Source organism: Haliaeetus albicilla, chromosome 2, assembly GCF_947461875.1.
Source record: "Haliaeetus albicilla chromosome 2, bHalAlb1.1, whole genome shotgun sequence".
NCBI lineage: Eukaryota > Metazoa > Chordata > Aves > Accipitriformes > Accipitridae > Haliaeetus > Haliaeetus albicilla.
In genome coordinates this window covers 75,619,161-75,632,358 of record NC_091484.1, presented here as the reverse complement: position 1 = coordinate 75,632,358, position 13,198 = coordinate 75,619,161, and the positions used below count along the sequence as shown (strand labels likewise).

At 42.9% G+C, this 13,198-nt stretch overlaps 1 protein-coding gene and 1 long non-coding RNA gene across 7 annotated transcripts in view; one reads left to right on the top strand and one right to left on the bottom strand.

The window, feature by feature from the left end:
* Window positions 1-3,963: 3,963 nt before the first annotated feature.
* Window positions 3,964-5,895, bottom strand: LOC138684478 (uncharacterized). 2 transcript variants are annotated; one of them, XR_011323770.1, is made up of 2 exons: window positions 5,751-5,895; window positions 3,964-5,293 (listed from the first exon to the last, which is right to left on the bottom strand). It is a non-coding gene; the product is annotated as an uncharacterized lncRNA (long non-coding RNA). The 2 variants fall into 2 exon arrangements; XR_011323769.1 differs by lacking the exon at window positions 5,751-5,895 and adding an exon at window positions 5,383-5,628.
* An 818-nt stretch (window positions 5,896-6,713) lies between these two features.
* CTDSPL (CTD small phosphatase like) overlaps window positions 6,714-13,198 on the top strand; it is an 83,840-nt gene continuing 77,355 nt past the window's right edge. For 2 of the 5 annotated variants that reach the window (XM_009918438.2, XM_009918437.2), the window contains exon 1: window positions 6,724-6,900. In XM_009918438.2, the coding sequence (XP_009916740.1) occupies window positions 6,825-6,900 (76 nt within the window). In that variant the 5' untranslated portion in view covers window positions 6,724-6,824. Of the gene's footprint in view, window positions 6,901-13,198 lie in introns of all 5 variants that reach the window. The other 3 variants (XM_069778292.1, XM_069778293.1, XM_009918436.2) reach the window with 3 other exon arrangements.

Genomic DNA, 13,198 nt, shown 5'->3' with positions numbered 1-13,198 from the left:
AATTTAGCAAACCCATCATGTATCTATCAGTAAGAATGGCATTTGTTGTCCTGTTTCAAGGACGCAAGTTTTATATGTGACAAAGGTTGTGTTGGTCAATGCCTCACTGAATCAGGTATTACATTAGCATTTCCCACATTTGGGGAATAAAATACACAGCTTTAAGAGTGGGTACCAGCAATTGAAATGAGAATTCGTTTAGAAGCACTTAAAAGTATGAACCTCTACGAGTTACCGAAACATCGTGTACCTATCCTATTTCCCTCTAGTGAAAGTCCAGCCAATTCAGCAGATCACTTTTAAGTGCCATGAAGATACCCACCTAAGCTGGTGCACAAGGTAGAGCTTAGTTATGGAGCCTCTTCTTGGAAATCAGCTGGGACATTTGCAAGTATAAATCATGCAGCAAAATCAATTGCTTACCAATCATGTCTCAGAAAGAACACCAAGAGCACAAAGTCAAATCCCCAAAAGATAAGGAATGCCAGAGTTAAGATGATCATGACCTAGTCTGGAAAGGACAAGCTGATACACTTGATGCTACGTAGCCTCAGGGGAATGTGCAGTTAACTGGTTACCCCAGTGCCCTATAAAATCTGCTCCCAGGCTTTCCATAGTTGCTATTAATAGGAGTTATAAACAGCCGTGGAACCATAACACAAGATTAGCTGTTATTATATCTGTTTCACAGATAAACTATCTGACAACCAGTAAAACTGAAATGGAAACCAAGCCTCTACAGCTGTATCAGTAGAAATGCTACAGCAGGATACTAGAGAAGAGAGTGCTCACAATGGGTAACCAGATAAGGGTAAAGCCAAGTTTTAGCCTATTCCACTGCTGCTCAAGTGAAACAGAAGCGCAATCAAAAGTGAAGTCCTGCTACTGTTGTCATGTCTCCACTGTGGTCCCCTGATGACACAGAATTCTCACCTCATCTCTCATCAACAGCAAAAAGTCATAGCATGGATACAGTCTAAGGCTTCAGCTAGACAAGTAATTACGCTACTTGAAGTTGCTGTTGCCTCCTACATGGTTGTTTCTGGCCCTGTGGTATTGCTTCTGTAGTTTGAAAGACTCAAAGTAAGCCCTAATCTGGTTTAGGCCAAATTACTTAGGCTAAAGAATTTAAATAGTTGCCTTGAGTCAGCTGGTTTTGACTAAGCCGGAGCTTTCTTACGAATGCCTCTGCTAGCTGAATTCTGGTGGCAGCTCACCTCCAGCTCCAAGATGCTGATGAGCACCTCAGGGAAGCAGGAGACTGTTTAAACTTGACCATATGAAGCAGAAGCTGCAACTAGCACACCCAGTGAATGGGAGACTTTGCCAGCCTTTGAAAAGGCTGGAACATGATTTGGTTGCTTGCTCAAAAAAACCCCAGGCTCGCTTGCAAACGTTTGCAGCTATCATTTGCAATTAGGGAGGACTGGATATGTCACTTGTAGGTCACCAGGTGATGAGCTCTACAGAGCCTTCCACCTGTTGGTCACCAGTTGAATTCAACCCAGCATTTTAATTATACGTTCACTTCACAGTGGGTTGAGCGCTTTTCAGGCATCATTTCTCATGTGGGTGTCTAGCATCTGGCACAATCAAGCCTCATCTCAGTTGGGTTCCTTAATCAAATTTTCTGGATCAGGAGTCTATATGAATCTGGGGTTGAACATAAATTCTTAGTGTTAGTAAAAACCCGTTCACCTCATCTTCAGCACTAATTTAATCCAAGATAAGGACCCACATTCTCCACTATCATATGCGCAGTGGAAAGTCAAGGAGAATAAAAAAAATGAGAACTCAAAATTTGCAGTGTTATTTTTAAAAAAAATCTTATTGGGGAGCAAGAAGGGAGACAATTTATGTTACAGTTCTTGGAAGTGGGTTTCATGAATCTTTCTCAGCTTGACAGTAATACCAATTCCTCCCAAACAACTCAGCCTGAAACAGACAACTCATAATGTTAAAGTTAGGTATAGTTACAGTTGACTGAAAAAGGGACCTAGAATGGAAATTGTTATGCAACTGCTACTTTATGTATTGCTGCCAGATCTGAAAATAATACTAAAAGCAGCCATTTTCTTCTGATTGATTTGGTACTCTCTTGTCCTTCCGTGGAATGACAATAGTAACCTCTAAATGATAGTATTGCTTAGAGTTCTCATTTCTTTTTTCACAGACAAAAAGAAATAAATACATTGTATTCAAAGGCACAAAACCTTTGGAACTCACAGCATTTGGTGAAACCAAAAGTGATCAAATAAGTACTAGTTTAATAAATTCTGATATGCACATATATTCCAACAGGGAATATGCTATGTTTTACTTTGGTGAAAGCAGAGTCCCAGCACACTTAATGCTCTACTGTTTTCTCATCAGAATCTCTTATGCTATATCGAATAGGTCACTGCGCTGAAATCACAGCTACGTTTTAAGTAGATTGCGTTAACTTTATGAATGCATCATAAAATAGGAACTCCATAACTTTGTATTGACACTGGTTTACTGTTGCAATTTACCACTGTAATGGCACTATTTAGGAAACAATGAATGAACTGCAATGAGATAATTAAGGAATAATCTCCATTACTTCGAAGTATACAAAGCAATAAACAGCTGCCAAAACTGATTAATAGCTAAAGTGAAGTTAAGACATTTAATCAATCCAATAAACCGTTTATTGCAAGAATATAGCGGCTTACACTAACTATGAGACATTTATCTTATTGATACATACAAACTGCAGCATTTTCCTTTCTTTAGGATGTAGTATCATGAGACCTTGATTGTTCTTCCATTAAAGTCAAGGATAAAACTCCCATTGTGGGCCCAGGGTCAAGCCTTCACTGAGCTGATATCAATGAAAATAAACGCTTCCTTTTAATGTAGAACAGTTTTGCTAAAAACCATTTTTTTTCCCCCCATTACAAAACATGCTATGGCATTGAAATAGGGACACATTTTAGCAGCAAGGACAAATGTCAGGAGTCATGACGAAAATGTGGATCTCCTACTAGCTTGTACTGCAATTTCCTGCAAAGTATTGTTTTGTCTGTGCCTCCACCTCCTATCTGTAACATGGAGATGAAACCATTCACTTGTTCCACGGGATTATTTAGGCTTTAGTTTACGCAGCATATAAAGAAACAGAGATAGAAGATACTGTACACACTTCAGAGTCTCTAAAGTAAAAGCAGAAAGGAAACAACGTGGATTGCTCTTGATTCTGTTACACCTGTCTGATAACTAGTACAGGAGTGGGAGGGGGGTGGGAGAGGCTGAACAACACTGCTTAGAGGAAGGGACCCGTTTCCTATGTTACAGCAGTGCTGCCAGTACAAGTACAGCTGAGCTTTCTAAACTTCCATTCTGCTTCCCACTGCCCTGCAAGAGCATGGACTGTCTACAGCTCCTAGTGCGCCATCAGTACCCTGTTTTTCTGCTCTCCACTTTAGACTGGAGGGGTAAGGGGGCCTGCATGACAGTAGCAAAGGGACAAGCACAGGGACAGATATCCCCTTCTGGCACCCCCTCACCCTACTTACACTTTATATATCACCATAAATAGCAGTTCCCCCTCTAAACTAAGTTTAGTACCAAATTCCTTAATAAGATGAATAAACAGCTAGCTGTTCAAATGGAGTTTTACAACATAAGTTGCAAAAACAGTCTCACCAACATTTAAAACATACGTTGGTTCAAGGTGAATATTGTATTTGTCAAGCCTTGCAAAACATGCTTTTCATCAGACAAGACGTTTGTATCACCTCATCCCTGCATAGAAAAGAGGCATTAGAGCACATGTTCTCATACCACATGTTATAATTGTCCTTTCCCTGCAAAGAAGTGGAAGATGTTTTTAGTGCTGGATGACTCTTGAACTTGCTCTGAAGCAACCCCTTTGTCTTAATGCTAGTAGGAAGCTACTTTGGTTTTATCCAAATACACGTGTTGATACAGAAACTCATATCCAATAATAACAGAGGTATGAATTTATTGTTTCAGCAAAAGCTTCTATGCAAATTAACCCTCAGATAATTAAAAATGCCTCCAGTGCCTGGGCGGGTAAAAGATCAAGCACTTGCTGGATTACAACATAGCTAGTGCTGCGATAAAGCTTCATAATAGCTCAGGAGCAGGAGCGCTCAACCTTTGCAGGTAACAGGACTAATTCCATCAGCCAACATGTACTAACTCCTATTCATCTGTGCCCGATCTAACCTGTAAGGGACTGTTTGCAACTGCAAGACTCTTCTCTTGAGAAGCCAAAGCTAAATAGCAGGTTGAAACTTGCACAATTGGATGCAATGCAAGCAGTAGCACTGCACTCATTCCCTGTGCAAGTGTTTGTCATAAGACGAGCAAACCTAAAATACAAGTCCCAGAAACCTGCAATACTGGTATCTCTACATGCATTGCTGTTTAGGGAGTGTTAGTTTGTGAGAGAAGACACAGCTATATTTTGAACAACTTTTTTTACATTAAGCAAATGCAGCAATTTGAAGACTCGCAGCAAAATGTTTAAATGTGTTGACTGTAGGAATACACTCACTGCGAGTGAAACAAGGACCCAGAGATTTAAGCAATTTTCCCCAGAAACTAGATGTGGCACTACCGCAGATTAGAAATTCCTCGAGGCTGGGCCCGTAGTCTCCCTTTGCGGTAAAGCACTGCAACAAGAACAGGTGCTTGCTGCTCCTGGAATTAAACACAATGGTCATTTCTGCAATCTAGCTCAGCAGCTGAAATGCCATGTTTTTGCTACTGTTAAGTAAAACTGTTCAGAGGTACATATGTATTTTTATATATACACATTTTAAAAATGGACACAGGCAGTGGCTTTCTGGTTTAGGGGAAAAAAAAAGATAGTTGCAACCAGTATTACTTAAATTCACATTGCCTGGGTCTATGCCAGCTACAGAAGGATTTTCCCCAATTAGTTAATGGAATTTAAAATGGTATCTGTGCTGTTTGTAGCAAGGTTGCAGTAGAGGCTTGTATGTACATTAGAAATATTTTTTTTCCCCTAGGAAAGAAAGGGGGTTGCCATTCCTTATTTACATTAAATACACCACCATGCCTTCTTAAAGGTTTTCTCTTGATTCTACGCTCCAACAGCACCGTAAAAAGAGCCATTATTCTGGGTGGCCTCACCCACCTCCCTTCCCCACCCTGGCTAACGGCAGGTACTTGAGGAGGGCAGGAGCAGGGCACGCACTCTGGAGTCAGTCTCCTGATGCACCAGCAAATAGCAGCATTGGGAATTCCTGGAGAGTCAGACATGCCTTTTTAAGACGCTCTAAGGGAAAAAAAAAAAAGAAAAAGAGAGTATTTTCTCTGAGAGAAGCTGCCAAGACTGCCCTCGGTACCTTCTAGTCACACACTCACCTCCGAAAAACACTTCACGGCCACCTGCAAAAATAGTTCACTCCCCACTGGCCTCACCTCCTCCGACAACTGACACCCGTTCCCGAAGGAAACCAGCCCCCGCTCGGCCCAGCGCTGACGCGGGACAGCCCTGAGGAGGGGAAATGGCGCACAACCCCCTTTCCCGCCTCCCCGCGGCTCCGAGGGCCCCCTCAAATCAGCGCTGGCCCCGCCCCCTCCCGTGGCCCCGCCCCCTCCGCGCGGCGAAGAGAAAAGCCTTTTGTACGCAATAACAATAGCCGCCCCCCCCCCCCCGCCCGCCCGACAGCGCGCCGACTCCTCAGGCGCCTCGCCCCGCCCCCCCGCCGTAGCCCCGCCCCCTTGTTTACCGCGCAGCGGGGCCCGGGCGCTGCCCGCTCCCCGCCTCCATGTTGGAGCGTCCCGCGGCGCGGGGGTGGAGCGGGGCGGGGCGCGGGCCGCGCCGGGCGGGCTGACAGGCGGCGAGAGCGGCGGCGGCGGCGGCAGCGACGACGACGAAGACGGCGGCGGGCTGTGGCGCAGCGCGGGGAGCGCGGCCGGGGCGCGTAGCGCGGCTCGGCTCGGCCCCTTTCCCCTCCCTTCCTCCCCTCGCACCGCGCTTCCCTCCTCGCCCGCGCACGGCGGCGGCCCGTGACCCGGGAAAGGGGGGAGGAGGAGGAGGAGGAGGAGGAGGGGGCGGCCGCCCGGCGTCGGTCCGCCGAGCCCGCAGCGCTCCCCGCGGGAAGGGGGGTGGGTGGGTGGGGGGCGCGGGGATGAGATAAGGGCGGAGGAGGGCGGTGGCGGGGGGGGGTGGGTATGTAGGGAGCGGGGCGGGAGGGGGGGGAACGCTCTGCCTCGGGGGAGGCCCCGCGGGGCGGCTCAGGTGGATGCGGGGGGCGGCGGCGGCGTGAGGCGGGGGCTCGCCGCGGGGGGAGGCGCGGCGAGGCGAGGCTGAGGCGCCGAGGGCCGGCGGCATTTCCCCCGCCTCGGGAGGAGGAGGAGGCGGCGGCGGCAGCTCCGGCGGGGTCTCGGGGGGAGCGCTGCGGAGGGCTTCCCGGAAGGGTGAATTGGATTAATTGTATTTATTTTGGTGTTTTGTTTGGTTTTTTTTTTTTAAGGGGGGGGGTTGGTTTGCCTCCCCCCCCCCCCACCCCTCCTCCTCTGTGGAGATTTGGCGCCTGGAGGAGGCGGCGGTGGCAGCGCTACCGGAGGGGCCCCTGTGCGCGGTGCTCCCCCCCCCTTTCCCCCTTCCCCCCCCCCTTCAGCTTGGCTTCGCTCCTGGAGAAGTTGGGGTTTTTTTGTTGTTTTTTTTTTTTTCTTCTTTTTTAAATACAAATCCACATACTGAATTTTAAACAAACAAATCCTACCCCCCCCACACCCCCCCCCGCACACAAGCCTGCCTCTGGGAGGGAAATAGCCAGGTGGAATCTCACTCTGTTTCCATGGACAACCCGTCCATTATCACCCAGGTGACTAACCCCAAAGAGGAGGAGATCCTGTCCTGCACTCAGGATAAAGGTGAGCTGCCTTCGGTCTTTCTCCATGGTTTTTATTTAGTTTTTTGTTTGAGGGTTGTTGTTTGTTTTTTTTTTTTTTTCTGGAAATCGCTGCTTAAAAATGCACGTAGTAACAACTTGCATTCTTCAGTAACCGTATAATCCTCTCTCGAGGCTGCTGGGAATAGAGGAGGGCTTGTTGGGTTTGGTTGGGGTTTTTTTTGTGGGATGAAGGTATTTGCGTGAAGGTCTCTGAAGCTGCTTGCTGAATACAGCCGAGAACTTGTTACAGTGTTTAAATACTGAATTTAATCAGCAGTTATTTAAATAAAATACTCTTGTTCCTTGAGGGTCCGCGAGGTAACTTTGTAAGGTTGTCACTTTGCAGTTAGTGCCCTGCTTCAGGGAAAGGATGCCTGTGCTGGATGTGTTGCAAGGTTTTGAAATCTCAGCTCTGAGGATTTTAATTTTTTTCGCCCCATTTTTTGGGAAAAAGGGTTTCCCGATTTCTCTCTGCTTCCCTGTATTTCTCCCTGCCTCACATTTAAGAATTTGCATAGCTTTCGGGTTTGTTGTTGAAGGATACTCGTGTGTCTCAGAAAGAAACATGGGCTACTTTTAAAAGCGGGCTCTGTTTACTCTCTAGATAAATAGCTGTTGTTTGCATAAGGCATCACACTTACGTTGCATTTTACTCCAAAATAAGTTGAATCCAGCCTGGCCAAAGGAGCTCCTTCTCCTCAAAAGTCTGGACGTTGACGATTGCCCTTAATCTCCTTTCCTTCTGGAAGCTCGGAGGGGTCTTGGGCTGTAAGTGGTTGTGTCCTTACAGCTGGCGATGAGAAAGGTACGGGTAAGCAGCAAGGTTCAAGTTCTGGGGAGTTCTGTGTGATTGCTCACAGATTTTGGAAGTTACTTGGATGTCGAGTTTATGCTTTGTTATGGGCAGTGCTGGTAAAAAGGGGAGAAAGGACAGAAATTGGAAATAGAGTGTGTGGCGATGGTCCCTAGTAGGTATGGTAATAGACCTCCTAATAGAGTGGTCTTCTAAAAATCGTAGATTGATATATCTCCCCCTAAAATCAATGCTTTTAGTATCCAGAAAGCTTCCATTTTTGTGTGGCTCATCTTCTAAATAGTGAGGGGTCCTGTATTGTTGGAGAAGTTGGTCCCTGTTACTTTCGAATGAAAGGCTGTGTGTGAAATCTCCGTCTTCTCCTCTCACCAGTGTTGACTGCAGAAGTAGTATGGAGGTAAATTTAAAAAAAAAAAAGAAATGCCATCAGGGTGGGGGGTGTTAGAACGAAAAATTATTTTTCTGTTTGGTATAGGAGTATTCATGTAACTCTCTTGAATTGGCATCGCTTGTGAAGTGATAACTTCCACCATGAGGCCTTGTTTGTCTCAAGAGATTTATGATGTTTTCCTCCGGTTTGTCAATGTTGAGCATGGGGTGTCTACAGTAAATAAGGTGCTGGTGCTCTGCCTACGTTGTCTCCTAAGACCTGGTTTGGAGCAGACTTAGGTGGTACTGTGCTCAGATGTTGTTGTGGTCTTAGCCTATATTATTGTACATACTGGAAGAGCTTCATTAATGTTGTTAGCAGCTGGTTGAAATTTTAGTGTAAAAAAGCCAGTTGAGACAAGTAGAGGAAAATTTGACAGCTCAGAATAAGAGTAAGCATCCACATCAAACAAGTGTCTTCAGAGTCCTCGGTACAGTGAGCTACTCTGCGTAGCAAAAATATGCATATAACTTGCATAACTATGCAGTAACTTGCATAATATGCATTGTGTTCTTGCTATTGGTTTGTCTTTGGCAGAAAATTATGATGGTCTTAATTGCATACCAGGGGTTTTTCAGGCTGTGTGTTAGCAAGGGTGGGCTGGGGGAGGGGGGAAGGAGGGTAGTTGGAGTTTGAGATGAGGCAACTTCAGCATGATCTTAATATAGGAGGTGGATTAATGGTTTTTTCTGTATTTTTTTTTAATGTGGTTAAAGTGCATGCTTTGGATTGACTATGTGCTCTGTGGTGAGACTCTCAAATCACGCCAGAGCAACTTTTGCAGAAAGAGAATTGCAGGTCTGTCCGTCCTGGGCTCTGGAAGGAGAGTGCTGCTTGCTCCTACCTCTTCCACTACAGGTTTTCCCACTGCTGGAGGTACGGAGCTTGTGAAAACCCGTTGCGCTACCTACCTTTCTTGCGTGGTTGCATATCGCGTCACCCAATTTTCTGTTAGATTTCTTAACAGTTTTAGCAAAACCTTTAGGTCCGGTGAGCTATGAGAGAGCCTGAAGCTGAGATGGTGAATACAGATAGGTTCTTAGTGGGAGACTGATGTTTAAAGTGAGTCTTCACTGGTAATTCAGATTGAACTGAATGTATTGGTACAAAATGGCTAACAAATATGTTAAGGCATAATGAGTTAACTCTGTATTTAACAAATACAAGAATCACCTGAGCCTATCTTCTGAAATTTTCTAATACAGTGAATTACAACAGCACTATACTGTGTAAGCAAAGGCTGTCCAGTTTAATGAAAACCTGCTTTTTCCTCCAAGTTTAGCGTATGGCTGCAGAAATATGTTCCAGGGTACTAAGTGGCATGTAGTGGCTTCGGGAGTCAGGGTTTTCTTAGGGTTTCTGGGACCTTCTGTTGGTGTTTCTCATGGAAAAAAACAATTTTTTTTCCTGTTGTTAAGCTGGAGAGAAGCAGTTTTACAGTAGCTGAGCAACTGCTAAATAATGCATGTGTATACCTTCAAGTCTTTGATTTTTTTCCAAGATTTTTTGAAGCTTTTAATCAGCTGTGAGTCCAGCATTTCGGTTGATTTATTTTTTTTTAAATGTATTCATGTTTTAAAAGGAGCTTGATGTGCAGTATATGCTTATGCCCTATTTCTCTTGTGCAAGAGAGCGCGATTGGCAAGAAACAGAGCTGTTCTCTGGTTGTGGGGCAGTTATGTTTTTGGGCAAATACTGTACTTTAGAAATAAAAATGCGCAAATATTTTCTTGCTAGTCCAGATCTATTAAAAATTAGCTTTTGAGATAAGTGAAGCTGTGACAACTCGTTAAAGAGGAATTTATTAATACTAAGATGGAATCGTTAACATTTATTTTTAACAAATAGTAAAAAATTTCAAAGGTGGGAAAAAACAGATCTTGGTACATGAAGCATTCCCTAATATGTTGCCACATGGTGGTGCACTGTATTTAGTTGTCTGTCAAAATGAAGGCTGAGCATGGAAAGTTGCTACAATCATATTTTATTATTATTGTAATGTTTGTTCTGAAATGCCTGTGGTGGTCATGCTCCTGGAGGATTTTGGTCCCTATCTATGTCGTTAAATTAGTTCTGGGAAATAGAAACTTACGTTCTCCCAGTTGGAAGTGCTACGTAGGTGATTAAAAATATTTTGAGCACTGAATTCATGGAGGATTTAATTCCATGTTAGTTTTTTAAGTAACAAAAATAGTAGTTCTTTGCAGAAATATTTTATGTTGTGGTCATTTGGCACTTCTGGAAATTGGAAGCATTAACAAGACTTTTAACTTGAAATTAAAATGGAGACGCAAGTATGTGAAAGGGAGTTTGTTAAATCAGTGATAAATGTGAGCAACTAAGAAAAAATAGAAATAAAAACTACAAAGAAAAACTGAAAATCTAAATCTCTACTGAGTTCTACAGATAAAATCAACTGTTTATTTTATAAGGAAAGTATTACTTATTAATTAGTTTAACAGTGATCTCTAATGTAAAATCTATACAGTTAAATCTAGAGAAAAAAGTGCAATGCTGACAAGTCTTTGCATTGAGTGTAACGTAGAGAGTATGATTGCGGATGAGTAATAGGCATTCCGTCCCAAGAAGTTAATTCCCTTTTTTTACCTACATGTTTTAATTTGATCTTCATAAATTATGCAAATTCTTGGCTGTTTCTATGTGCCAAGTTAAGTAGTAGCATAATAATAGTCCAGTCCTCCTTCAGGTACTACCTTGAGGCTGTGGTGTTGTGTTTTCTCTCTTCAGATGCATCTTTCCTGACTTCTATAAAATTTGTCTGTCAGCTGAGCATCTATTTTCAGTTATTTAGGGTAACTAAATGTTTTAGTGCCCCTACAGAAGTGTATTTTTTTCTGCAATAAGTTATTTGAAAAAGGTTCACAGTGGAACCTAAACCATTAATTTTTTTTTAATGAACAGTATAATTCTCTGAGGATGTTTTTGCAAACAGGCAAACTTTTTTGCCTTCCTTTCTTTCAAATAATATTGGAGGAGAAAAAAAAAAAAGACGACGAGACCAGTATTCATTATCATTTAAAATAAAAGTTCTTAAGATCTCAAGTTAAAAGCCAAAATAACTATCTTTAATTGTGTCTTCAATAAAAAGCATTTTGAAAATATATGAACATATTTTGAATATTCTTTTTTGCCATTACATCACCAGGATTCAGAGTACTCAAACATTTGAACGTATGTTAATGTTCCTGAGACATTGTCTCAACAAATTTTTATAATACTAACTTCAGAATTTTAGCTTTAAATTAGTATTAAAAAAAAAAAACCAAAACCCCCCAAAAAACCCAGATGTGGAAACCACTCCAGCACTACATTGGAATGTGAATTGCTCGCAGAGGGTAAAATTTTAAATCATTAACTAATGACATAGTTGTTATATGAAACCAGAGTAACCATACAGTAGGTTTTATGTTCCAGGGAGACTGTAGTAACCTGTAGTAACCCAAGGTTTGATTTAGAGTAGCAGTTAACAAGCTGAAGTGTACTGGCAGTAACGTGAATTATAATTTGCATGAATATCTAATATTCAGTCCATGTCTGTAAGCTGCAGCATTATCTTTTCTTCATAGTGCATGTCATGTCAAATTCATATTTGTTTCAATGCAGTGATTTAGCTAAAGTGTTCAGAAGTTTAACATGCCTTTAAAAAACCTTGTAAAAAAAGTTGACCTACATTTTGTCGATTCAGTATTCAGAAATGCAAATAGCGTTTTCTGACATAATCAGTAAAATGCAGTGTGATCGATGCTACACTTCCATCTTTCAGAATTTAATCTGAACATCACAAATAAGCCTTGGTATAATGGGTCCATGTTTGTTTCTTTAGAGAGATACCAAACTAAAATGCTGAGAAAGTGAAAACTAAGAGAAATAAACTCACTTATTTGTTCAGTGTTGGTGAAAGACGTTGTTCCCGTTTGCCTAGTAGACAGGTTTAACTGTGAGAAGCTTATTTTTCCATCACGGAACACTTAATTTATGAGTTTTACTATCTTGTAAAAGTCATCTTTCAAACATCAAAATGGTTACAAATTAGTTCTAGCTCACAATTTTTATATATGTTGAATCTTAAATACTCACTCTGTAAGCAAGTGCGCCTTTGTTTTCTGCTAAATTTTGCATTGGAAGAGTTGTTGGCAATGACCACTGTGGTTGGTGCTCAGTATTACATTTTCCATTAAAAATCCAGTTTCAGGCAATCCTGGATATGGAAATCTTAACTTGGGGAGCGACTCTGTCCATTACTCAAGCCTACCCAACGGAGAATTTGCATGGATTACTTTGAATTATATTGGAAGTGTTTCTGTCCACAAGATTTAACGTTTTTTAAAAAAAATAGGAAAAGCAAAGATAGGTCTAACTCCCTGTGTTCTTCCTTGGGTTTTTACCCATTGTGTGGATCAGTAGGGGAAGATGTGGCTCATCCCTCCTCCTCCTCCCTGGCTGGGGTATATATCTTGCTGGGAGAGAAGCTGGGCATGTGGTGTATGTAGGACCAGGAAGGAGAAGAGAGCTGCCGAAGTGCTCCAGCCTGTTTGAAGGACAGAGCGGAGGGTATGAAGTCCTGGCTCTTGAGGGCTGCTGAGCCCAAATGGGCACTGGTAGTGGGACAGGGAATAGGTTTAGTGTCTACTACGGGCTCCTGACCTTCTCCGGCCCCGTCCATCCTCGTACTGCTCCAGGCAGTGGGTGCTCTCACGATGAAGTCGGTGGGTCTGTGTCCACCCGGTTGGGTGGTTGGGTGTGTTCCCGTATCCCAGTTCATAAGTATATCCAGAAAGGGGCAGGAATCTTTAAAGCTGAAATAAGAGAACGGCTGATAGAGCTAATGAGCAAGCACATTTAGATGTTCAAAGACCACATCTGGATTGCTAGAATACCGTTTGATTTCTTTCAGCAGTGGAGACCTGCCTGGAAAATCTCACAAAAATGCTCAGCAGCATCTCTGAAGTTCTTATGTGTCTAATTCTATTGCATGATATTGATAAAAGCTGTATTTTCAGTGCTCATCTTCCT